This window comes from Cylas formicarius, unplaced genomic scaffold (genome assembly GCF_029955315.1).
Source record: "Cylas formicarius isolate icCylForm1 unplaced genomic scaffold, icCylForm1.1 PGA_scaffold_10__41_contigs__length_53128322, whole genome shotgun sequence".
Taxonomy (NCBI): domain Eukaryota; kingdom Metazoa; phylum Arthropoda; class Insecta; order Coleoptera; family Brentidae; genus Cylas; species Cylas formicarius.
Window position 1 is genome coordinate 1809042 of NW_026844214.1, and position 21952 is coordinate 1830993.

A 21952-nucleotide genomic window follows, 5' to 3' on the forward strand; every position below is an offset into this window, starting at 1 on the left:
AATATTAATATTAATAAGCTATAATATAAATTATTTTGAACCTAATTTTGATATTTTTCTATTTTATTACCTACCTGTATGCATTTAGTTGAGATATAATTCAAAATGATGGAGAGAATTAATAAAAACAATGAATTTATTTATGAATGCTACTTAATCTTTGACTAACTTTTACAGGATTGAATTTATCGAAAAAAATATTCTGCCCTTTTTTGTAGAGCGTTTAATTTCTGACAAGATATGTTCGAACGGTATTTTTCGAAAATCCCTTATTTAAATAGGAAACGGATTATGATTTAGGCACGGGTTATATCAATATTAAGGGCTGAGATGGGTCTGATATTTTTTTTTAGGTCACAATCTAAAATTTTCAAAATATGCACCGTTCGCGTTCGTGACACACTTGCGAATAAATTTTCAAAGTCCGTTTCAGAATTCATGATTTCACTTCCCTTCCACTCGATCCGTTCAACCTTTCCTTCTCAGCCATATCGCGAAGGTTATACAATTATTGGTTGGTTTGCGCCTTGTTTTAGTCGGCTTATATTTATTAACAAATTAATACCGCAATTAACGTGCCAGTGACTATAGACGTTAAAAAATGCTGGTAAATGACAGTTTTAAAAATTTTCTGAGATGGTTTTTGGGCAATTTTATTGTTTTTAGCTTAATTTTACGTTCATAGGGCTCATGGCACCGGTTTTTACAATATTTGATAAAGACTCGTAAGTATATTTTGTTCTAAAAGGATTGTTCATTGTTGATTTTATAATAAAAAAATAAAATATTGAGTGTTGTAATTCTCATTAAAAAAAAACTTTTTTTTTCTGTATATCGTATACTAACAACTATGACTTCGATACGCAGAGATAATCTCTGTGACCAATTGTATGTTTTAGATCGATTAATACAGAGAAAATTCCAAATTACGCTAACTATCTATCGGAATCAGGAATCCATGGAATCTTAGGTGGGTATTGTATATTTTCCATAAAGCTATAGCCAACAACCACCCCAGTAGTTAGCCATAACGTATTCATTGGGACAGTTTTTAAATCGTTATTTATGGTTATGGTAGCAATATAGCTGAAACATTTTTAAATATATTTTTAATTTTCAAAAATGCAAAACTGTCCTTAATCAATGTCAGTGTATAACAGCTATATGGTTGGTAATAATTATATATTTTTTTTAGTCTATATCTCGATGCACACAATCCATCCATTTTAATATTCTTTATCAGCCTTTATTGGTAGCAATATTTTTAATTTTTCCATTTTTGTCCTCTGCTTTTGCTATAACCATGTCTATGTGTCCCCCAAAATTTGTCATCTACTGTGATGCCAAGATAACGAATCCTATTTGTGGGATTTATTTGTGTGCCGAGTAGTTCGAAGTTAATATGATTTCTCCTTCGTTTCCTTTTAGTATTATAGCCTCCGTCTCGGTTGGTTCTATGGTTAGCTGGTGGCGTATGCTATAATCGTTGCACTTCTAGGCTAAGCAAATCGTCATAAAGAACGTTCCATAGGGTTGGTCCCTGCGGTACCTTCATCTCTAAATCCATGCCACAATCAACATTTATCTTTCGATCTGCCAGGTAGATTGTTATCAGGTTTAATAAGTACTTGAATAGTTTTTCTATTATTATCTTATGACTACCACAGTTGAAAGCATTTTTTTATATCCAATGTGACCAATGCACACCATACCTTGCGAAACCCGTCCGCTTCATTCAGCACCACTACTAGGGCTCCAATCGTCGACTTCCGCTTTCTAAATCCAACCTGGTGCATATGAAGCCCGCCCCTCAGATCGATTTCCACTATAAGTCTGTCCCTTATAAGTATTTCCGTAAATTTGCTAAGAGCGTTCGTCATGCAGAGTGTGGGAGCTTGTTTGTTCTGGAGGCCTGCCCCCTTTTAATATCAACACTGGTTTAGCGACCTTCCACTCCTCTGGAAATTCCTGTTTTTGCAACAACAGATTTACTACGCCTATGATCCTGTGGGGTGCAAACCTCGCCAGCTCCTTTACTGCTTCCGGTGGTATTTTATCTGACCCAGGGGCCCTTTCTCTTTTTATGGAGTTGGTAGCACTTTTTAGTTAGTCTTTTGTAAAAGGTGCTACTCCAGGTTCTGGTTCACCAACTAACAGTTTGGTTTCCGCTCGTGGAAAGACATCGGTCGCGATAGCTTCCTTTTTCTCCTGGCTTAGTTCATATGGAGCCAAATTGTGAAACTTTTTCATTACTATCTTGTACGCATCCCCCCCCCCCCCACATTGTTGTCAAGCTCTAGGCATAAGTCTATCCAGTATGCTTTTTTTGTTTCCTGTTCTCTATATTATGTCTAAGTAGTGTAGTGTAATAATTGTATTGATTTCAAAAAAATTTGAAAAAAAAGTTTTTATAAACATGGGTCCGAAAATGCAGTATTTTCAAGATACAGATACAAATATTGCACTCGATTCTGTTGTTGTACGCCACTGCCTTTTTTTGTAACTTTATTCTTTTTTGTTTGATTAGAAATCTACAAATACGACTTCTAAAATCTAACTGAAAAACCAAAAAATACTTGCAAAGAGATAAGAAATAGACCTCGAATTTTATTTTTTTTTCGAACAGTTCTTGTAGTATACTTTATGTAATAGCTAATAAATATATTTCCGCCAAAATACTTGACCGCTATTTATTTCGTTAATGAAAACCGTGTTGGTATCTTTTTTCTTTAGTTCATGGCACCAGTGGCGAGGCCACTTCGTTGTCGGTCCGAGAACGAAAAGATTTGGCTCAAGCATGGTCGGAAACAGTAAAAAATACCAGTCAACATCTGATGGTTCAAGTCGGTGGTTGCCCGCTGCCCGACGTACTGGAACTGGCCAAACACGCAGAAGAGATAGGAGCAGATTCAATCCTGTGCATGCCTGAGCTCTATTTCAAACCAAAAAAGCCGCGCGATTTGATAAACTATCTAAAACACGTCAGCGATGCCGCTCCCAATACCCCGTTACTGTACTACCATAATCCCGGACATACTGGCGTAAATAGTGAGTATGGTCTGTTCATAGATATAAGAAAATGAATGTTTGATATGTCAGTTCGGATTCTGTTGTCGAATAAGTCAAATTCTATGGGGTTAAGCCTATGAGATAATTCAGAACGCATTACCTTCATATAAATCCAATGTATATCTCTTTTCTTGTATTGATATCTTCGTATTTCTTTCGACTATTGTGTCTGACCTTGGAGTTGGGCTTTTCTTGCAGCGGGATTGTTGTTGTTGGCTTTTAGTTTCATAAATTTGGGATATACTCCGTTGCGCAACCAAACGTTTTGTGTATATATTCGGCATCGTAATAATATAAGGTTGTTCGGAAAGTCATTTCGTTTTTTCCCGTCAGAGGACTTAATTACGTTTTTTCGAAACCAACTTCACACTTAAGCCGCATAACCATTATATGTCTTGAGAGCTGATATTGCAAGGCTTGTGTGTGAAAAAGTTCTATTAATTCTACGCAGTAGTTTTTGGTTGGTGCCCTTTTAAATATGGAGAGCAATAAGCAGCATTTTCGTCATATTTTACTTTTTTACTTCAGAAAAGGTAAAAATGCTGTCCAAGCGAGAAAAAAATTGACGGATGTGTATGGAGAAGGCGTGTTAACAGTACGCCAGTGCCAGAACTGGTTTGCAAAATTTCGATCCCGCAATTTTGATGTCGAAGATGCACCACGGTCTGGAAGGCCGGTCGAAGCTGACAAAGATGCGATAAAGGCATTAGTTGATGCATGTCGGCGAATAACCACACGAGAGATCGGTGAGAGATTAAATTTGTCGAATTCGACTGCTTATGGCCATTTGAAAGGCATGGGCTTAACCTCGAAGCTCGATGTGTGGGTGCCCCATGTCCTTACGGAGCGAAATTTGTGTCGTCGCGTTGACGTGTGTGATGCGCTCCTCAAACGTCAAGAAAATGATCCATTTTTGAAGCGGATTATTACTGGGGACGAAAAATGGGTTGTATAGAACAATGTTAAACGCAAGAGGTCATGGAGCGGAAAAGATGAACCGGCTCAAAGCGTGTCAAAAGCCAACATTCACCAAAAAAAGGTGATGCTCTCCGTTTGGTGGGATGTCAAAGGAATCGTTTTTTTTGAGCTTTTGCCGGACAATACAACGATGAATTCAGAAGTTTATTGTCATCAACTGGACAAATTGAATGATTCACTTAAAGAGAAGAGGCCCGAATTAATCAACAGGAAGGGTGTAGTGTTCCACCAGGATAATGCGAGACCTCACACAAGTTTGGTCACTCGCCAAAAACTTTTACAGCTTGAATGGGACGTACTGCAACATCCACTATATTCTCCAGATCTGGCGCCTTCCGACTACTATTTGTTCCGGTCCCTGTAAAATTTTTTGGATGGCAAAACTTTTACCTCAAATGAAGATGTCAAAAACCACCTGAACCAGTTTTTTGCCGGCAAGGACCAAAACTTTTATGAGAGGGGAATTATGTTACTGCCAGAAAGATGGCAAAAGGTGTTGGACCAGAACGGCCAATATATAATTTAATAAAATATTTATTCATTATACGAAAACTGTCTTTCATGTTCCCCAAAAAAAACGAAATGACTTTCCGAACAACCCAATAGTTTAAAATACCAAATAGCCAGGAAACCATTTTCAGCTTCTTTCAAAAATCGGACTGAGGTGGCTTTTACTTGATGAAAATCCATTTAACACAAATTAAATTAGTGAAAATCTGAACATTTTTTTGTTCTAATTTAATTTGTGACGAACGGTTTAAGTGCAAACTATAATACATTCGTTCTACAAATTTAAGATAACCGTATATTTGTCTTTTTTATTAATCAACTAACCAACGTTTAACCCGAGTTAATTAAAAACGCATTTTTTTAGTCGATATGGCTCAATTCCTGGAAGAGTCGACCAATCAGCTACCCACGTTAAAGGGTATCAAATTTACGTCAAATGACTTAGCGGCTGGATATGCAGCATTGAAAGCTGCCGGAGGTCGGTTTACCGTATTCATAGGCGGAGACTTGGTAATATTCCTTTTAAATACCATACCACCTAACGTTTTATGCAGGGTTTTACCCCAGCGAAGCGCAGGATGTTCCGAAAAAAGACTAATAGCCCAATAGATTAAAATTATTAAGTCCAGTGGCGTCGATTACATAAAGTACGGACAGAAATGTTGGAATAAGGCTAAAGTTCGTTAGTTTAGTTAGTTACATTTTAGCAGTCGTATTCGTAGATTCTTAAAAAATATTGAAATTACAAAAAAAGGCAGCGTTAGGGCTAAAGTAGCCTCTTACTACGCCAAATAACATTGCCAAATTTCAACAGAATAGAGTGCAATATTTGTTTAGACATTACTAATTTTTTACCTCTTTTAAAACCCTGTGTCTTGAGAATACTGCATTTCCGAACCCATGTTTATAAAAACTTTTGTTTTTTTCATATTTTTCATCAAGGAATCGCTATCTGAAACTGTTGTGTCGGGGACTTTTGCGACAGTTAATTAATACGATAGTTCAGACTAAAGATTTATTCCGTAATGACTGACGAAGACTCATTGTTTAAACACGAATGATATTCAGAGTTATTTGGAACAAGATTATAATATCTAACTAAAACTAGGCGCCATCCATTTCTACGGAAAACCCCGCTGTTTGTTTCCATTAGAAAAGACCTTGGTTCACTTAATTTTTGTATTATTCTACCATACATAGATGCAGCTCCAATATCACGATAAAACTTTGTCTTCGTTTAAATATATATCTTAGTAGGCTGCGAAAAAAAAAACTGAAGTCTTGCGTCAAATAGTTTTTTATTGGCAACTTTTTGAACAAGACGTGTCTGAAAAAATGTCGCAAATAACGCAAATTGAGTATAGAGCAGTCATAAAATTTTTGACAAAAGAAGGGTTAGCACCTAAAATTATGAAAGAAAAGCTGGATGGTGTGTACGACCAAAGTTCTCCTTCGTATTCTGTAGTGAAAGAATGGGCAAAACGTTTTCGAATGGGACAGGAATCCCTTGAAGATGATTCAAGAACTGGTCGACCAGTGGAGGTCATAACGGAAGATGTTGCGATTGTTTAAGAGGTGGTATTGAGTGATCGACGTTTCAAGGTCTCAGAAATTCCTAAGCTTTCTAATACAAGTGTTCGTCGAATCCTACATGATCATTTAGGTATGCATAAGGTTAGTGCAAGATGGGTTCCTAAAAACCTTTCGGCTATTCAAAAACAACGCCGTGTCGAGTGGGCGCGGTCTTTTTTGGAACTGTGTGGGTCGGAACCGAAGCCTGTGATAGAAACTATTGTGACGGGAGATGAAACTATGGTTCTCTATTATGACCCTCTATCGAAAACAGAATCAATGGAGTGGCGTCGTAAGGGTGAAGCACCTCCAAGTAAATTCCGAGTCTGCCAGTCAACAAGAAAGGTGGTGGCCACGATCTTTTGGGATTGTGAAGGAATTCTTTTGATAGATTTTAAAGAAACTAATACCACTGTCACTGGTAAATGTTACGCAACATTATTACATAAATTGCGAGACTGCGTACGAGTAAAACGTCGAGGAAAACTGACCAGAGGCGTGCGTCTTTTGCACGATAATGCACCTGTCCATACTGCTGGTGTTGCACAAGCTGCCATTTTAGAGTGTGGATTCCAACAGATAGATCATCCTCTCTATAGTCCAGCCCAGCGACTATTATTATTTTCCTTTACTTTGTTTCTTTCATATTCAGGCCGGGAAATTTTGGCCCTGTCCTCGTATGTCGGGTATTGTAATTTCGGTACATTTTAATTCGATACCTTTCTTCCCCTTTTAAAACAGGTTCCGTGTCCACGTTTTGACTTGAAATTTTTGGTAAAATTGGGAGATGCGAACGAATTTTACTAAGAAGACTAAACTCATTTTCTAAGGGTGTGGTGCGATAAGCTAAGAGAGATAAATACATATCCTTATTCTTTTTTAATAAATTTTTTGCTGTCTTAACGGTGGATTCTACGCAACCATTGGACTGTGAAAAATAAGGACTACTAGTCACATGTTTAAATATAATTTTAGTTTAATTTTGCTAACACATTTGTCTAACAGTTTCAAATTTTGCGAACAATACTTGGTTGGTAATAATATTTATTTCTGTTAAAGATTGAAGCTTGAAAATATCGAAATATGTTGAGAAATAATCCACTATAATCAAATATCAATCTGTCAAGTTTAAATAAATCTATACCTACTTTTTGCCAGGGTCTTTCGGAAAACGGTTCTTTTCTGACAAAATTTTCTATTTCGGTTGAAAATCCTAGCCACCAAACACAAGATTTTGCTCGGGCTCTACATTTAACCATTCCAAGATGACCTTGATGAATAAAGCCAATACATTTTTCTTGTAAAGATTCACATTCGGAAATGTCACAACGGTTAATTTTATTTTTATTTGTGGGCCACCCGTAATTGTTAATAATTCTTCAATTTTTTTAAAACTTTGTTTTTGTGACAATACCCCATGAAAATTTTACATTTCTCTTCGATAGACGGTTCTAGAACGTGAGAACGATTTGGTACAAAACGACTTGAACAATTTACCATCCCTAAGAATCTTAAAAGTTCATTTAACCAACTATACGCCAAAAAGACATTTTTGTTTATTCAGATTTGGGAGAGAAGTTGAAGTCTGGACCCGCATTTAGACTCTTTAAATTGTTTTTAATTTTTAAATTAAATTTGTTTTGTGGTTATTTTGGCATCCAGAAAAACAGCTTTTCCTCCAAAGCCATTCATCCGATCGGCGCTATAACTTCTGTTTCACGCATTTTTTCGATTATGTACAAGGTCTTTTAGTTATAGACAAAAATCTAAAAGACCCTGAAAATTGTTCTTTTAGAGAGTAAATTATTAAGCGTAAATCAAAAGCGGTACAAACAGTGGCTAATCCGTTCAAACCGTGTTATAGGCCGTATCAAGGGCAACGATTTTTGTATTTACGGTTTTCGTCTATCACACACGCTGTTCGAGATATTTGAAATAATGCAAATGAAAATCACTATTTCTCGTCCTCAATCTAAACGCGATGACGTCATTTAATATTACCGCGTATTGCATGGTTTCAGAATACAAGTAGGAAACTAAGGAGATCCAGGGCTATATCCTCTATTTCGAACATTGGTGGAATTATATACAGAGTACGTCGTTTATGGGCAAAAAATTCTAATAGATCCTAGAAATTTTTGTGGGTGAATTATTGGCGATACATGAAAACGGTATCGTAAACTGTGTCGAGAGAGAGTGTACGCAAGATATTTGAAAAAATATAATTTTAAATTGCAATTACCAGTACAAATTTTAATATTTACCGAAGTGTGCCGTAACTTTGAAGTTCGACGAGATATGAAGGACACTGTATTCACAATCAAATTACATCGATTTTGCGAAAGCTCCATAGTGGTCCGGAGGAGCACGATAGAAAAACATTGCGTCCCTCTAGGACAAGAATCCGCGAAGCGCCTTCTTTTTAAAATAAAAAGGTGATTCGCGCTATTTGCTACGAACTTGCCCCGCTCACCGACGACTTTTCGAAAGCAATCTTGTTAACACAGCATATATCGCTACCATAACCATAACAAACAAACAAAAGTTCTGTGTCAATCAATTTACGACATCCTATAATGAACTATGACGTAACTGCACCATTGCTATGGCTGGACTTTACATTTACAGCTGTTAGCGCCGGCGTTCGCGTTGGGGTTCGATTCCGCCATAGCGACGTCGATTAACATTTTTCCGAGCTACGCCACTGGCATACTGGAAGCCGTCAAAATGTCCGACGTTGCCAAGGCTCAAGGACTGCAAGAGAATTTAACAGCCGCCATGAAAATTATCAGATCGTTCGGTTATTCCCCGCACTATCAAAGTATACAGGGTGTTATTTAACGCGATTTTTCAGGTCCCAAGGTACCGACAACGAAAGTGGCAATGAATTACGTAAGCCCTATAAACGTGGGGCATGCGAGGGCCCCGCTAGAGAACCTCAGCGAGGAGCAATCGCGTGAAATGAGACTGTCGCTGGGGGGTTATTTAAAATATTGAACATGGAGCACTAAAAGTTTGTGTTTATTGAACAGAAGAGCGATACATACCTGCATACGTGAGCCAAAGATAAAGGATGGCAAATAAAAACCACTCGACGCTGTTGGTGATTGCAAACAATAAAAGCGAAACAAAATTAAAATATTGTTTATTTACAGAACCTTAAAGTAACAATGTGTGTGGTTTCCCTTTTTATACAAAATGTATAAAAGTCTATATCATTCGATATTTACGAGAATCAAAATTTCTTGAGGGCCGCAATTTTCTGTATTTGAATACGCGACAGTATTGCTCCACCGTTTTACTAGTCGAACATATAAAAAATTTGTACACTCAACAAATTGTTATAAATTAACACGTAACAAAGTGGAAAATAGTACATTTAGAGGATTTAAATATATATATATATACACAAGCGATTTAGAATCTATTACCATAGCCGTCATTTAATCTAGTAGCCTGAAAATGAAAAAGTGCACGAATATAATTATATTAATATGAAGAAATATACGAGTATAAATTTAATAGCTTAGAGCGGTAAAAAAATATAATTACTCCTAATCGAAGATTTTGGGTTTTATGGAATATGATTAAAAACGGCCAATATTTTCCAGGTTCTAGATTAATATTATCTCCATTCTAGAGCCATACACAGAAATTTAATTTTCACCGGTACGTCGTGTGTAAGCAGAAATAAATAAAAGTATTAGGTTTTTTATATAATGTAGAATGTAAAAAAATAACATTTCTTTGACAAAAAAAGTTGTTGATTTGTTTGTTATTATATACATTTTTATGTTCACTGGTCATGACGGTTTCCAAGGAAACAGATTTAAAAAGGGCAACAAAAAAAAAAACAATCGAACAATTTTATTTTGTCCCGTATTTGTTTTAAACTCATAGAAACATACGGGGGTCGCTCAAAAAAAAAAACAGAAAAGTGGAATATTTCAACAACGGCTTGACAGAAACTTATCGAAATTTTGTATCAGTGGTTCTGGATTTCAAAATATTTGCAACTTTTTTCCTATGGACTCGCGACATTTAAACAAATTTTGACAATTCTGTAAATAGTGTTTTTTATTTTGTTAGAAATGTTGATTTGCCACATTTACAAAAAGGAATGAAATTGAAGTGTGATATTAAAGGGTCACAATCGTTATAGAAATAATAAAAATAAATAAAAATAGTCCTAGCATTGCGTTGAAAAATAATAATAATTTGAAATCTAAATCAGCAAAACTGTAAAATTGACCGAGTTGCAAATATATTAAACCCGGTTCTTTGGGTCATAGATCTAACCGCACAGGCAACGTCTCTATGGAAGAATCAAAAATCTGTACGGTAGGACAAATTTCAACTATCACAAATAGATTTCTTCCGAAATAATTTAGAAAAACCATCTAAATTTCAACGAAAATTTGCAAACGAGCAACGCGTGACACATAATAGCTAAATCCAACGAATTGTCGCGGAATAACATACACCCAATATTACGTTTAGATTACTACAAAATCTTTGTGCTAAATAATCACCCTAAACGTTGCTACCTGATTTTAAATGATACAAATTTCAGGGGGGCCGAAGTGGACCCGAACATATTAAGTTAAGCGGTAAAGCAGGCGCAACAATTTCATTATGCTAAAAAAGCGCTAAATTTTCTGGTAGTTAGTTACCATATCACGATTTGTTTGAAACCAAAAATCAAAGGGGAGCACCTTGGTCGTTGGTTCACGTCACATGATTACATAGATTTAAACGACCGCCCCAATAATAGTCCTTCGAAGCGCAAATAAGTCCGGTTTTAATCCAAAACACCTGCAAAGCAAAATTATAGCAAATTGATACACTCAATATACCATAGTATACTAGTACAGTACAGTTTAAAGTTACGTTAGAATTAGAAATATTTTTAATCGATTAAATATTTTGGATTTATTGAGTTAATACGAAACTCACCTAAATGGGAACGAAAGAGGGGAAATGTCTACAAAAACATATGGTCAGAGAAGAGTGCATCTTGATAGCCAACTTGTGGGTTTCTTTTGTGGCTCGGACGCTCTCAGCTGGTGTCCACCTTTAGGAGGATTGCTTGCTTCCTAAACAAATGATATAAGAATGGAATATATGTGCCACAAATAAATAGAAAATTATTCTGTTTCAACAACAACTAAAGATTAATACCGCATTTGAAACAAAGATTTTTCATTTTGTATACTTTTTGGAGTAATGTTGGATTTACAGTTCTCTATTCAAAGACATACCATAACCATATTTTTTTCAAATTCTTTATCTTTTTACTTAATTGGATGTTACAAATTGAGAATGACATTTAATTTAATTATAATAAACAAGAAATCCATTAGACATTTGCATTGGAACAGAACAATTATAAGCAAAATGAAAATGGAAAATTTTGTGGGAAAGAATTACAACGTAAAGCACCCCTCTTTCTCTTTCTTCCTCCTTACACGCCCTGTTACAATAGACCACTTAATTAGTCCTAACTCGAAATGGATGTTCGCTTGCTAAATTCAACTTCATTGTTTAAAATCATTCAGGCGAGAGAGCACAAGCAAAGAATTTGTTATTTAAGAACATGCTGAATTAAGTAAACTGCATTATATACCATATAAAATAATCACCACATGCAAAGGGTTTAGTATCTTTTTCAAACAAACCCTATTTTATAAGGCAAGTTGTAAATTTGCAAATTCATGATTCGCAATGGAATGATTGAATTTAATTCTGTAACTCTGTAACTGTAAAATCACATTCAAAACCACACTGTTATTCATTTAAAGTCTAAAATATAAAAACAAATGCAGATATATGGTAAAAATATTGGGACATTTTTTGGTATGATAAAAAATGCTAGCTCAGGCAAAAGTTCATGCACCAAAATCAAAAAGTGTATTTACCTTCTGCCAATACATGAAGAGCAAGAAAAGAACAGACAATATAATTAGTGGGTACAATAAAATAAACAAGGAATCCTAACAACTTCAAGTGTTTATTTTAACTTAAAATTATTATTTTTAGGTAATCAAAAATATTGTTGCCCTAGGGGCATAAACTTGTAAATACAAAAACTTGCAGAAAATTAAAAAGTGTAGAAAAGACAGTAAAATTACGTACCAGTTTCTTCTCCATTTTTGCCTTAATATCTCTAGCTAGTGTGAAAAAAGCTTCTTCAACCCGAATACTTGCTTTTGCACTAGTTTCTATAAATTTTATTCCATACTCAATTGCTAACTGTTCGCCCCGCTCTTTTGAAACTTGTCTCTTTTGCTCAAGTTCACATTTGTTCCCGAGCAACATCTTTTCTACATCCGCAGATGCATTCTCTTCAATATTTCTAATCCAATTTTTAATGTTGTCAAAACTCTTTTCATTTGTTATGTCATACACTAACATTATACCCATAGCACCCCGATAATATGCGGTGGTGATGGTCCTGAATCTCTCTTGACCTGCTGTATCCCTGAAAAAAAAATTAATTATCCCACAACAATTTTATATCAAATATAATAAATATAAGTAAAAACTATAACCAAAAAACTTACCATATTTGCAACTTAATTTTCTTGCCGTCCAAATCAATTGTTCTTATTTTAAAATCGATTCCTGGAAAAGTGTTTTGACAACTTTAAAATTTTACGACACCTCAACAATTTTTTATGTAAACTAACTCCGAAATGATGTGTTGACCTAAACTGCGGCAATTATAGGATAATTAATAGATGTTTAGATCATCTTGGTTGAAAAAAGATTAGTCACTGGGCTTGCATTATAAAAACAAAAAATGGAACAGAAGGGCAACAAAAAATAGGGAATATAATTTTCAATGAGTTTAGATGATATATGAAATAAAGTTAAGCGGTAGAACACTTGCTTAAATTATAAAAAATTCATTCCAGCGGTTAAAGAAACCTACAGGTTGTTCCAAAACAACAAAAATCTCTGACTCACCTATGGTTGAAATAAACGTTGTGTTAAAAGCATCTTCTGAAAAACGAAACAACACACAAGTTTTTCCGACGCCAGAATCACCGATAAGGAGCAATTTAAACAAATAATCGTAAGTTTTTGCCATTTTTTGTCACTAACACACCTCTTATTATATACTTATTCACTACAATTTTTTGGATTGACTTGAAAGAAATATTCCTTTTACGTTGACAAATTACACTAATTTCAGAACCAAAATTCCCTAGTGCACGAAAACCATGTTTGGTTGCCTAACTATAATTTTTTTCGTGTTCTGTAAATTGAATTATATAATCTATATATACGTAATAATGCACACAGCAATAGCAGTCTTGCATCTTTTGATCGATTAATGATATTTCATTACAAATTAGCAAGAAAAAAAATTAAAACCGACTTTGCCAAAAATGGGCGAATGATCCTGCGAAATGTTCTCATTGGATGACGTTCGCCTACAACCGTTTCAACTTCAGTCTTTGGTTTGTTGAACTTTCCTCTTTTTATGTCAATTTTGGCGTGAGTGTGGCCTGTGTTTGTGAATAACTTGTTAAGAGCCATTCAAAAAAGAAATGGGTTTCCAAAACATCTGGTACTCACATCCACGTAAATATGGACAAGGTTCGAGATCCTGGTAAGTCATTTAAATCGACAAAATTTCGGAGTAGTCTGTAGGTTATAATTTACCAGGGCCACATGGTTTTTGTCACTAATGGCTATTTTTTAACGATCTTTTAGCCGAGCGTGTTCAAACAGGCATGGACTGATCCGTAAATACGGCTTAAATCTTTGCCGTCAATGCTTTAGAGAATATGCCGCAGACATTGGGTTTAAAAAGGTAAGGATTTTAGTTCAGTTAAATTTTTCTCCACTTAAGTTGATAACCACCATGGAAACCATATGCATAATGTTATTTAAATCATTTTCTTATAGAAATATATCGAAAATTTATGCACACCATATTAAAAGACCTCGCTTTGTCTAATTTTTTTTTTCGTTTTTTTTTCAGCTTGATTAAAGTCATCAAAGACATGTAATATTCATGTGTAAGGAACCTTTTGTTAAATAATTTTAAATATAATAAAGCATTTCCATCATGGCTTGATTTTTTAAACTCTGTGACCTCATAGTTTTGAAATACTGAAATAACAGCATTTACATTTATTTTCTTACATTATTATATACAGTAAGTGTTAATTAAATAATCACTAACTTAAAAAAATATTTATTTACAAAAATAAAGGTTCTATTTAGGATATTCTTTCTATAAATTTTTTTGCTGCGTCTTCAGGTATAATTCTCTGGAAAAAATATATTAACAGAATGAAATATTTCCTGTATTGTAGAGTTATCTACCTGTCCGATATCGGCGACTAGCGCCAAGAGAGACCTTTTGGGAGGTCTACAATATCTTTTCCCTCTTTCTTGGCAACATAAATTAGGAAAACAATCCAAAGGATTCTGACAGGGTTTTGGAAAGAGATCCAAAAATGGCGGAGGTGGTGGGGTACACTGCATGTACCCGACAAATGTTTTCAAAGCTAAATGGTAAAAGTTAGTAGCCAGATTAATTTTAAATATTAAAATCTTACTATCCAAAAAGTGATTAGGAATAGGTAAGTTATCCCATACGGGCTCCGCAGTTCTACAGTAGTGCGCCACCTCGCCATTTTGTAAAGCTTCCGCGCAGCATATTCTCGATGAACAATCGTTGTCTGACTTGCATTCCTTTACCCCAGACAATTCCGGTAAGGGATCCGAAGGGCATCGACGGTGAATCATTCCAAAAAATACGGCTAAAACATCAAATTTGTTAGTAACAGAGCGATAGAGATCCAGTATTTATTACGTTGATGTTTTGGTTCCGGTTTTGGTGGTTTGACGCCCTTAAGGCATTTACCATCACAACATAACAGTCCATCGCCTAGTGGACTGCAGTCCTTGGCGGCGGTACACCGCAAAGCGAATAGCGGTCTGGGCGTTTCTTTTTTTGGACACACTATATCTGACGGAACATTTTTTTCCTCTACACGTTCTTTATTTGAACGTTTCGAATTGGCGGGACTCAGAATCGGCTTGGTCCCACTATTTTTTGGCGATTTGCCTTTTGCTGGTTTCTCGTAGTCTATTTCATTTTCGCCTGGAACAATTGAAGAGTGGAAGTAACAAGGGTGGTAAGTGCCAAAAAGAAAGTTTAATAGAAAAGGCATTATTTGTTTTAAAAAAAACAAATTCGAGACAAACGGAAAACTAATACTAACGTAAACTGTAAAGAAATAATTAAATGAAAAAAAATAATTTTTTAGATCTTGTTAACAAAAAAAAATTGGTCTAACCTCAAACGTGAAACATAAAGGATACAGTAGTCGAAAATTTCATGTTAAAAATATATTTTTTATGAAAAAAGAACGCGCTTTTTAATCAATGCTTGCAGTAGTCTTACAAAAGTCTTGATGCAGTGGATTTTTTATTTTCTGATGGAATTCCACATTGTTCAGCATTTAGGGAAAAACATTGTTACGACGAACGGCAGATTTCAGTTGGTGCCAAACATGTTCAATGGGATTAAATATACAGTGGTAAGGTGAAAGCCTGAAAACTGTATACCCTAGATTTTTTACATAATTATCACAGACGTATTCCTTTTGTAGGTTCAAGCTTTGTAGAACCTCAATTAATTGCTTTTTGGTATAATCTTCGTGAAAATAAATGTCGGCATGTAGTTTTGGATTGTTGCTTTTGTGTCACATGAGGAAGGGGTTTTAGTCAAATGTTTACTTGCATTGTCCATTTCAATTATGCTATTAGGAGAAATGTTTGGAACTAGTTTGTTTTTAAACCAACTTTCAAATAAATCAGCGGTGGTGTCTTCTTACACTTATCAGTTGAGTCAACCCAACCCTTTTCCGGGGCATCGAACCAGGTTTCATACAAGTTGTGTTGTTCTCTGTAAATCCTAATTTTTTCTAGATATTCCAGTCGCCATTTCCGAATTCTAAAAGATTCCATTAAAACTTGCCTTTTGTCAATTTTTTTAAATCAAAAACTCAGTTGTTGAATACACTTCCGTAAGGTAGTTCTGCCACATTTAACACCGGTTTCATCTTTTTCAAGCCTCCTAATTAAGATATCTAATGTAAGCACGCTTTGTTCCTCGTATAGCTGGTAAATTATACGCCGTATTATATCTTGATCACTTTCATTTACAGAAAATGTCAGCATCGCTTCTTTTTTCCTTGGAATTATTCCCAATTTTCCATACAGTTGATGGAACATTGTTTATAACTTCCTTACTCTCAATAGAATAGTGTTTTCTACATTTGGGCGAGAGCATCTCCTAAGATACACTAGACTCGCACATATTTTGCATAATTCGCACACGATTCAACACACGCTGTATTAGACACGAAATAAAAATAATTACTAATAAACTTAAACTAAGTAGCATACCAAACCAAAGAATATTAAACACAGGTAGGTATAAAATTATTTTCTATTACGGACCACAATTTTACCTGAATTTAAATTCCGAAACTTTAGATAATAATATAGTTGCATTGTATGTTAATGACCACCCTCGGATAATCCCATTCAAAAGCAATTGATCACTTTCTTATATCTATGAACAGACCATACCCTTCTTCGGGACATTGGTTTCAGTCCATATTTGTGTGGTATGACAAGTGTCCTTTCTTGGTCAGCGAAATAAAAGTTTTGGAAAGTCCTTGATAAAAACAGTTCTTGAAATCCCCTAAATAAGTATCTCTTGGTATTGAATTAATATGGCTTCTCTGTTATTCTCAAAAAATGTTGACGCCTTATGGCATGTTTTTTATCAGAATATGCTTTCTTTTTAGCGATCAGTATATCCAACTTTTTCCTTGTCACTTCAGAAGTATTCATAAAAGGTGTTTTACAGACTTGAACGAAATTTCCATGGTGTAGCTGTTTGTCACCTGCTGTTTACTGAACCGGACTGTACCATGGATTTTTAAGTTTTGGTTAGTTATGATTAGTAGGGGGCAAGTGCCAAGCCTCCTATGATGAAAAATAACACTTCCCAGTGGCATATATTTATTTTTATTGCAGGGAGCTTAGTACTTTTATCTGGTCACAAAGCATGTCCTTTGATACTTTTCTCTGAGAATAACTCAATTTCAGAAATCACGTGAACAATGCTTTGTGTCGTCGCGTTGCATAAGACCATTAAAAAAAACTGCATATTTTAAACGTAACGAGATGGCCACTCCACGCATCCAAGAAAGTGTAACAGGCGCGACTTATTTTTAAGAAACCTTTCCTAGCATTGTTATTGCTTTAACGTTTCCTCAATTAAACCCAGTTGAATAACGAACGCATTTTAATTAATTCTCTCTAACCTTGTTCTAAATAATAATAAGAGTTGCTGACAATTTTTCCGATTTGCGAATAAAATTCTTTGCATATTTATTATTAAATCGCAGTTATTTTCCACTTCCGCGGGTAGCCGAGAACTACGTACATATTGTGTACCTTGTGCAAATTAAAATGACATGAATGTGGTATGATTATAGAGTGCCCATGTAAATGATTCTTTGTGCCCTTGTAGATAGCGCGGTGGCATGGACGTATATAATTAAAATGTCAAATTTTTGACATAAAAACAGTATCTCAAAATGTCAAAATGACAGCAGTGCGCCATTTTAAGCTTTTTTTTAATAGTTAAAGTGTTATACCTCTTTTTAAGGCCTTTTCACGTTTTATTCGCAGACGAATTTTGAAAACATTTGATTCGTCAGTTTTTACAAAACAATAAATGCATTTTTAATTACAATTAACATTAAAATGTGCATGCTAATTTTTATTACTTATTCTATTCTATTTTATTAATTATACTATTCGTATTGTCTGCAATTTGTATTGAAAAAAATACATTCAAATTAGAATGACACAGATAATAAAATAAGCATCACAAATATTATTTTAAATGTTTATAATAATAATTTAAACTGCTATAGATTTAAAACGAAGAGGTCATTATATCCAAAAAAAAATATAATGTAACAAGTTGTACCTTAATACCGAGTTTTTAAATATTTTAACTTGAAATAAAACCAGCAGATTTTTTTTCAATCATACCTAATTGCGTTTTACTTAGATTTTTATCAATCAAATGAATGTTTACGTGGGATATATCACCCTATCCTGTAATGCGAATTTTTATAAAGTCCAGCTAAGGTTTATAAATATTAACCCTCAAAAAATGTTAATCCAGCATATTTTCGTTGATATCTTCAGCAGAATTTGCAATGCCTCAGTTTAGTTTTGAAATTTGCCCTTATTGACACGGTTTGATTAAACATTGGTGCAACGCCATGATAATTATTAATAATTTGGTTTTAATTGCGTAAATACCTAATAATTATTTGGGATTTTTTATTTTTAATAGTGGAAACAGTTGTTATTTTTTATATTGTTAAACTATTTAACACAGGCCTGTCACAATAAATATTTTAGATAATACCGCTACTGTGAATGCAGCAATTGCTTATTGATGTTAACGAGATAGCAAACGTTTGTGAAGCTTGTTATTTGAGCTTTCATTTGCGTTTCGCAATTTTTTTTATTAGAAAATTAAATATTCAAGCGATAGAGAAAAAAATATGAGTATTATTATTTTTATTACAAATGTTTCTACGTAAAACTAAAACTTTTTAGGCCTTAATTAAATCTCCATTTTAATTCACGTGTGTGATACACCGGCAACAAAATCAAAATACCAACCTGCCGACGAGAAAATCGTAATCCTCTCCTGACATTTCACCACCGCGATCGCCACAATCGCCAAAAAAACCACCAAGCACCTGTACTCCATTATATTAATCGGTATCTATTTTTTTTTAACGACCACAATTCGCCCAGAAAATCACGGCATTTCGTACTGAACTTCGCAGTTGAGCTCTCTGATTACTGGTTTGTCTTGCACATTTGCGATAAAATAACCGCCTTTGCTTTCACACGAAGAAGTAGAGGCCAAGCGATCGGCGATCACACGTAAACATGTGCTCATATGTACATAACGCTGCTGTTAAGTAATCAGATCTACATAAAATTACGCAAACGTTAAAGATTCCGGTTATCGTCCAAATCACACGTCCCTTATGCAGTGAAAAACTAAACTCCATTGTTTTCGATTTTTATTTGAAATAAACGCATATATAAATCGCGCCCCGCAAGTGACGTCAAAAGTCTCCCATGCGGACCCTTAAAGGCGGCTTTGGTTCGCGGTTTTTTTTTGACAATCGTTTGAGCACAACCCAATCTCTCGCGAATCGTTTTCGAAATGGCAGAAACTTACGACTTCGAAGCGATTTTTGAAATCTACAGTAAACAGCAACAACACCTGGAGCAGAAACAGCAAGAATTGCAAAGTATCCAGGCCGAATTCGACGAATTTTACGCCATGTACAGCCAACAAGCGAAGGAAACCGAAGACGAACGAGACAAGTTGAATTCTTTAAGGTTGGAGTTTTGTCAAATTTTCCAAGAATCCACGGAAATTTACAAAGAAAACGAAGCTAGCACGAAAGAGCTGTCCGAGAAGCAGTCTCTTTATAAGAATTTGCAAAAGAAGTTTACCGACGGATTGTAATCAAATGTCTTTGAAACGCAGCCCTATTTTAACCGTTTTTATATTTTAGAGAGAATCAGTCTCATGCTGTGAAGAATTCAAATGATCTGTTGCAAGCACTCCAAGCGCAATTTGTGAGTGCGCGTTTATTTTTTGTTTTTATTATTTTTTTCTAATATCTTTGTATCCTTTAGCAACCCAATGCGTTGACGAAGGAAATGGAAACTTACGAAAATGACGCGCTCGCCAATTTCGAGCTGAACAAGAAGGAATATGAGAGTTTATTGAAACAGGAAACGTCTGTGCCAGAGTATAGGACAATTGGTCTTTTGAAAATTATTAATAATAGGGTGTATGAAAAAAAGAAGTTAAGTGATATTAAAAAGGAAGAAGAGAAATTGCTAAGAGATATCCAGGAAATCAAGAAGAACAATGAAGAACTAGAGAAATTATTGTAATTGTTTTTTCTATATACTCCAAGTGCACATAAAAGTTCAACATTTGTATTAGTCTAAATGCATAGCCAAACCAATCCGAAATATTACCATTGAGAATTTATATGTTGACAGTTACGTAACAATGGTGTTTTCTAATCGTTAATTATTTAATAGCGTGCCAACTTTAATCGCAGCGCCAATCGTGAAATGTATTATGGGTTATTAATAAATCGTCAGTAAACCATACAATGCGTATCCTTGGGTATTAAAAACATCATTTTTGCTTTAACTCAATAAACGCACTGAAAGCATATTTCAAGACTAGTCTATGTCCGCTTAACCGATTAATGGGCGAGTGTTCCCAAGCGTTTTGCCCAGTGGCTCGCTCTATTTAATATATTCCACTGTTTTTTATTTGTTTGCGATTTTTCGTTGTCGAACATAATACATACAATAAACAAATATGGGTGTTTTACCAGACAAATAATGGTTAGTTTATCCAGAAGTTTCAATACAAATTCTGCGGTACGTATGGACCAAGTAATTCGTTTTAAATCAAATCACAACTTATCTTAGTGTGTAATGTTTATTTTTAAATCCATTAATGGGGAAACTATTGCAGGGCGCGACGTTTTTCAGCGAATCCGTTAATATGGAGGAACGTGAACATTTACAGCCTATCTTGGATTCGTATGGAGTTTTCAAGCCAATAAAAACTATTCCTATTTTTAGTTTTCATTTAATGTTCACATTCGTTTTGAACATTATAGCTATAGTATACTCTGTGTTACATCCAGATGAAAAAAGTAAATGCAGAGAGTACTTTATTATCATCTACATTCATATTGCCTTATGGTTTCTAACAATTGTAAGGAAAGTTATTTTTGTTTTTATGTGATAACAGTGCTTTGACCTTTTGTAGAGACAGTTATCTTTATTTCTATATGCTTTCAGTTTCTGCATTTTGTTGCAAAGCACTACCACCACCAATTGAGAATGAACGGTTATCTAGAATTTTATAAGAAAACGGAATGTTCCATTAGCTTGCCATTATTGGTAGTTAGCCTATGGAGCATAAGCCTAATGTTTGTACAGACATTAATGCAACACTACTACCCCGATGACTTTGCTGAAAAGTGTTTGAAAAATGATGGCATGTCGCCAATCCATTACCTCTGCGGACTGATCACAGTGGAGTTCTTTGCCATCGCTAGAATTAATATTAATTATATGGGTAAGTAAGGTCTCGTACTGGTAGTTTTTAATTTGGGGTTGGCAATTTTTTAACATTGCAGTGGATGTAGCGCGCTTTAATAAAGAAAAACCTCCACCAGACGTTCAGAGAAATGACTGGGCAGCGGTCTCTTCTCCGGACACCCTCCATCAAAACGAAGTGGGATACAGAGAATTGGGAGATAAAGTGCAAGACTTATTAGAGAAACAGGTAATTGACATTTAATTCCGTGGTTTTTATTTTTGAGTTTTTCTTTACTTAATTAAACTGATGAAAATATTAATGAGCACCTGCTTCTTTTCAGGCCGATTTGATTAGATATCTGAAAGAACATAACAATAGGTTATCTGAGAAAGTAATGGTTCTAAGTGCTCAATTGCAACAGGCTCGCGGTGCTAGGGCTTCAACTTAACTTGTATATTTAACTTGTATATTTAAGTTACCCAGCTAGATGTGATAGTTCTAGCATTGATAGTGATGTGGTTCTTTGGTCACCAGAGTGAATGTGGGTAATATTTCTAGTGCTGTGGTTTTTTATGACATTAATAAATTTTATTA

General features: G+C 34.9%; 6 protein-coding genes across 8 annotated transcripts; 4 read left to right on the forward strand and 2 right to left on the reverse strand.

Annotated features, from left to right (window-relative positions):
* Positions 1–340: 340 nt before the first annotated feature.
* Positions 341–9268, forward strand: LOC132699628 (N-acetylneuraminate lyase-like). The gene is made up of 7 exons (XM_060666454.1): positions 341–607; positions 667–725; positions 900–970; positions 2734–3048; positions 4922–5067; positions 8758–8929; positions 8984–9268. The coding sequence occupies exons 1-7, from the start codon at positions 602–604 to the stop codon at positions 9124–9126; spliced, it is 912 nt and encodes a 303-aa protein (XP_060522437.1). The 5' UTR covers positions 341–601; the 3' UTR covers positions 9127–9268.
* Positions 9269–9276: 8 nt separating this feature from the next.
* Positions 9277–13304, reverse strand: LOC132699635 (ras-related protein Rab-8A). Its single transcript, XM_060666467.1, has 5 exons — positions 13099–13304; positions 12693–12753; positions 12265–12610; positions 11086–11225; positions 9277–10944 (listed from the first exon to the last, which is right to left on the reverse strand). The coding sequence occupies exons 1-4, from the start codon at positions 13220–13222 to the stop codon at positions 11130–11132; spliced, it is 627 nt and encodes a 208-aa protein (XP_060522450.1). The 5' UTR covers positions 13223–13304; the 3' UTR covers positions 9277–10944; positions 11086–11129.
* Positions 13305–13586: 282 nt separating this feature from the next.
* LOC132707140 (small ribosomal subunit protein uS14) lies at positions 13587–14213 on the forward strand. The gene is made up of 3 exons (XM_060678848.1): positions 13587–13747; positions 13852–13951; positions 14123–14213. The coding sequence occupies exons 1-3, from the start codon at positions 13686–13688 to the stop codon at positions 14129–14131; spliced, it is 171 nt and encodes a 56-aa protein (XP_060534831.1). The 5' UTR covers positions 13587–13685; the 3' UTR covers positions 14132–14213.
* A 109-nt stretch (positions 14214–14322) lies between these two features.
* On the reverse strand, positions 14323–19116 carry LOC132707111 (uncharacterized). Of its 3 annotated transcripts, none has more exons than XM_060678806.1 (5): positions 18877–19116; positions 14963–15253; positions 14706–14909; positions 14470–14654; positions 14323–14414 (listed from the first exon to the last, which is right to left on the reverse strand). In XM_060678806.1, the coding sequence occupies exons 1-5, from the start codon at positions 18965–18967 to the stop codon at positions 14364–14366; spliced, it is 822 nt and encodes a 273-aa protein (XP_060534789.1). In that variant the 5' UTR covers positions 18968–19116; the 3' UTR covers positions 14323–14363. The 3 variants fall into 3 exon arrangements, with proteins under 3 accessions (XP_060534789.1, XP_060534805.1, XP_060534797.1); XM_060678822.1 differs by lacking the exon at positions 18877–19116 and adding an exon at positions 16629–17098; XM_060678814.1 differs by lacking the exon at positions 18877–19116 and adding an exon at positions 15557–16554.
* Positions 19117–19252: 136 nt separating this feature from the next.
* LOC132707131 (interaptin-like) lies at positions 19253–20388 on the forward strand. Its single transcript, XM_060678834.1, has 3 exons — positions 19253–19740; positions 19794–19857; positions 19918–20388. Exons 1-3 carry the CDS (start codon positions 19436–19438, stop codon positions 20179–20181), a joined length of 633 nt encoding a protein of 210 aa, XP_060534817.1. The 5' UTR covers positions 19253–19435; the 3' UTR covers positions 20182–20388.
* A 138-nt stretch (positions 20389–20526) lies between these two features.
* LOC132705504 (transmembrane protein 192) lies at positions 20527–21951 on the forward strand. Its single transcript, XM_060676112.1, has 5 exons — positions 20527–20685; positions 20783–21028; positions 21115–21394; positions 21456–21604; positions 21699–21951. Exons 1-5 carry the CDS (start codon positions 20647–20649, stop codon positions 21804–21806), a joined length of 822 nt encoding a protein of 273 aa, XP_060532095.1. The 5' UTR covers positions 20527–20646; the 3' UTR covers positions 21807–21951.
* Position 21952: the final 1 nt, after the last annotated feature.